The sequence below is a fragment of the Fukomys damarensis genome, unplaced genomic scaffold (assembly GCF_012274545.1).
Source record: "Fukomys damarensis isolate Sample0158 unplaced genomic scaffold, DMR_v1.0_HiC HiC_scaffold_12, whole genome shotgun sequence".
Taxonomy (NCBI): Eukaryota; Metazoa; Chordata; class Mammalia; order Rodentia; family Bathyergidae; genus Fukomys; species Fukomys damarensis.
In genome coordinates, this window is record NW_022900924.1 from 18,023,096 (window position 1) to 18,026,802 (window position 3,707).

Consider the following 3,707-nt stretch of genomic DNA (forward strand, 5'->3'; position numbering starts at 1 on the left):
AAAAAAAAAAAAAAAAAAGTATCAGGGTAACTGGAGCCTGGAAAATCCCTACCCCGGAGCACTGGTCTTTCAGACCTTGGCCCACAGTCGGTCTCTTCTCTCTGGGCCAAGCTTGTCCTGACCTCTGCGGTTAAAGGCACTGGATAATTAATAGCCGTTGACATTTCAAGACCAAATCATCTGTGAGTCTGCTGAATTCCCCTTGCAGTCTTTCCAGGCACATCTGTACGTGTGCACCCAGCTCCGAATCTGCATACACAAATGAGTATTTGCATGTGCAGATTAGCTAATTGTACAAGCGACTGTCCATCTGCATACTTAATGACTCCGTTCCCATGTAGGAAAGTGGGCTTTTTTCACTTGCAAATGGAGGCTGTTGGCTGTTGCAGTATTTTCAGAGACGTGGGGTTAATAATGTCACTAAATTGCAGACGACAGGGGCGTTTTGTGTGCAATGGGAAGCAGAATAGCTGGCTGCCCCCTTCCCCGCAAACGCTCCTGCTGTGTGGTGTCTCCTCGGCAAACAGGAATTTCATCATCGCAACATCTGATGCCACAGTGTACCACTTAACGACAGATGGCACCACACTCGAGAAATTGTTCGTGGAGCCCAAGGACGCCGTGTGTGCCATCTCCTGCCACCCGTACCAGCCGCTGCTGGCCGTGGGGAGCACGTGTGGGGTGATCAAGGTGTGGGATTACGAGCAGAAGAAATACCTGCTCAGCAGGGTCTTTGAGAAGGGGCTCGGCATCCAGAGCCTGACCTACAACCCCGAAGGTAACATCCCCTGCCCGGTCCTGGGCTCCCTGGCTCCCGGAAGTCGCCTCTGACCCTGTGGGTGCCCACGCAGGCCAAAGCCAGCCCTTCTCTCGGGGACCCCGCACCCCCAGGCTCGCCGCTCTCTGCATCTCCATCCATGTCCTCCGTGTCTTCAGGGGCCCTACTGGGAGCTGGCTTCACGGAGGGGGCAGTGTACATTCTCGATGCGATGTCTCTGCAAAACGAGACCCCAGAGCCTTTCAAGTACTCTAGAAGCACCGTGACACACGTCAGCTTCTCCCACGACTCCCAGTACATGGCGACTGCCGTAAGTCCTGGCACTGGCCGCGCTGGTGGTTTTGACCCCAGAGGACAGGGACCGGAAGTGGAGGAAGAGCGCGGTGGATCGCAACAGCGCATGCGCAACTCTGCTAAGCAGACATCGGTTGGGGGGCAGGCCCCGGATGGAGGGGTTGTGTGGCTCTCAGACCTTTGTATCTCAGGACTGTCACCGACGGACAAGGAGAGGGGAGAGCCAGGGCCTCCGAATTTCTGGATTTAGCATTTATTGTCCTGATGGCTGGCTTAGTTAGGTTTCAGAACTATCTCTGCCTTCAGTCTTTCATTTCCCTCCCTCTCTCCCTCCCTCCCTTCCTCCCTTTTTCTTTTTCTCCCTTTCTCTCTCTCTCTCTCTCTCCTCTGCGTGGCATTGAACCTAGGGACTTCACACGGACCTCCGTCCCTGGTTCTTTTATAATTTCTTATTTCAAAACAGGGCCAGTTTCCTGCCTCAGCCCTCCCAGAATGCTGGGATCCTGGGCTGTCCCTCTCCTTTTGGACAAGACATCACTAACTGACTCGGTGTTTGGGTTCTGCTCACCCCCCCAACCCGTGAATGGGGGCCTGGGGGTCTCAGGAAAGAGCGTTCCTGACCTTTGACCTCACTCTCACCCCCTCTCTGCCCCTGGTCTGTCTTTCTGCTGGGAGCACAGTGACTCTGTGGCCGCCTGCGTGCCACACTCTGGTTTTTGCCCACAGCTTTACGCCTGGCTGGGGTGACCACTGCCCTTCAGGCTGCTCTCTCCTGCTCAGGCTGTGTCAGACCGCCTGACATTTGTGAAGGGAACTCACTCTTGGTTTTCCATAGAGGACAAGGTGGGAACTCGGAAGAGATGTCAGACCATTGTGTCAGATTCCTACTTTCCCTCTTCCCTTTATTTACTTAGAACCTTAACATCTCATCTGTAAGACGGGCATTTTCTTCCTCCTTGTTCTCATAGACTAAGTTTTTTTGAATACGATATTTTTCAAAGTAGAATTAGCTTGAAAAACACCATGATGATTCTTGAGTCATCCAGTGAAAAGGAGTCATAGCCGCCGTCCCGCTCTCCATCAGGATGTGAACTTCACGGTGGCCGTGTACATGGTGGTGGTCCGAGGCGGAAGGAGGGTGTGGGAGTACTTGGCACGGCTCCGCTCCCATCGCCAGAGCATCTGCAGCCTCCTGTTTGGTGTTTACCTGGACAGCAACGAGCTGCGACTGCTGAGCCTGGGCAGGGACAGGCTCCTGGTGAGCCGGCGCCCCTCCCTGCCCACACTGCACAGCAACCTGGGAGTCGGGGCTTCTCAGGAGGGATTGAGGCCACGCCCCCACGGGGGGGCTGAGCTCACATTCGCGGGTGTCCCCTGGCCGCTCTGCAGATCGAGTACAACCTGAGCCAGAGCCACAAGGACCATCTGGAGGTCCTGGACATCCACCGCATCGACCAGGGCCACCATCCGACCTGCATGGTGTGGTACCCGCCACTCACCAAGGAGCTCTTCCTGCTGGTCTGCAACAGCGGCTACAAGGTGAAGCTGTTCAATTCCACCACCAAGATGTGCAGGTGAGCACCCTGTGGCCCTGAGGGACTGGGCAGTCTTGGGCCACTGGCAGCATTGGCGAGGGTGTCCCTGGCCCTTAGAGTGCCAGGACCACCCTGTATTGCTTCTCTTTAACTGCTCTTTTCCAAAAGGTACTCACAAGAATGACTCACAATTGCTGTATTGTGTGGCACCAAGAGAAATCTAGCATGTGTTTTTTTGTTTTTTTGTTTTTTTTTTTTTGCCGGGGGGGGGAAGCAAAACCTTTATTGGTACCTTTTAGGTATACATAAGGGTTATAACACCTAACACTCATCCTAGGGAATTTGTACCTGTACACCATATATCTTGCTGCTTCTTTTTTTCTCATTCTCTTTGCTTCAACCCTTTTCCCCCTCATTTACAAAAGTTTGTTCAGTTATGATACTTCTTTGTTGATTTTTTTGTCTAATCTATTTGTAACAATGGCATATTGAGGTCCCCTATTAAAACTGTATTAGTGCTTATTTGATTTTTCATGTCTGTTAATATTTGTTTTCCATAGTTTGGTGCAGTGGCATTTGGTGCATATATGTTTATGATGGTTATCTCTTCCTCTTGGGTTGTTCCCATTACAAGGATGCCCACTTTCTTCTGGGTTCCTGTCACATGGAGTATTGCTTTCCATCCTTTAACTTTTGGTCTCTGAATTTCTTTTTTAATTAAATGTGTTTCTTATATGCAGCATATTGTTGAATCTTGCTTCATGAATTTCCTTGTTTATGAATTTCCTCTTGTGTTCTTTGTTGTGGAAGTATCTTATTTCTCCATCAATTTTTAAAGATAGTTTTGCAGAGTACTTCAGTGTGAGTTGGAGGTGGTTTTCTTATAGGGCTTGAAATTCTTCACTCCAAGCTGTTTGACTTGAGAGTATACATTGAAAAGTCTGTTGTGATTCCTATGGGCTTTCCTTTATAGGTGATTTGTTTCTTTTTCTTTTCTCTAATAGCTTTTAATATTCTTTTCTTATACTGATTTTCTGGAATCTTGACTATTATATGTCTTGGTGGTTTTTTTTTTTTTTGGTTTGGTTTTTTTTTTTTTT

The 3,707-nt window shown here is 49.7% G+C and overlaps 1 protein-coding gene across 8 annotated transcripts in view; it reads left to right on the forward strand.

Annotated features, from left to right (window-relative positions):
- Positions 1-3,707, forward strand: part of Cfap251 (cilia and flagella associated protein 251) — a 46,333-nt gene that overhangs the window by 21,517 nt on the left and 21,109 nt on the right. For all 8 annotated transcript variants that reach the window (XR_776413.3, XR_776414.3, XM_010604379.2 and 5 more), the window contains 4 exons: positions 528-778; positions 937-1,088; positions 2,157-2,330; positions 2,462-2,646. Coding sequence is in view for 6 of the 8 variants with exons in the window: in XM_010604379.2 (XP_010602681.1) it covers positions 528-778; positions 937-1,088; positions 2,157-2,330; positions 2,462-2,646 (762 nt within the window). In the remaining 2 variants the exon portion in view is untranslated. The remainder of the gene's footprint in view (positions 1-527; positions 779-936; positions 1,089-2,156; positions 2,331-2,461; positions 2,647-3,707) is intronic.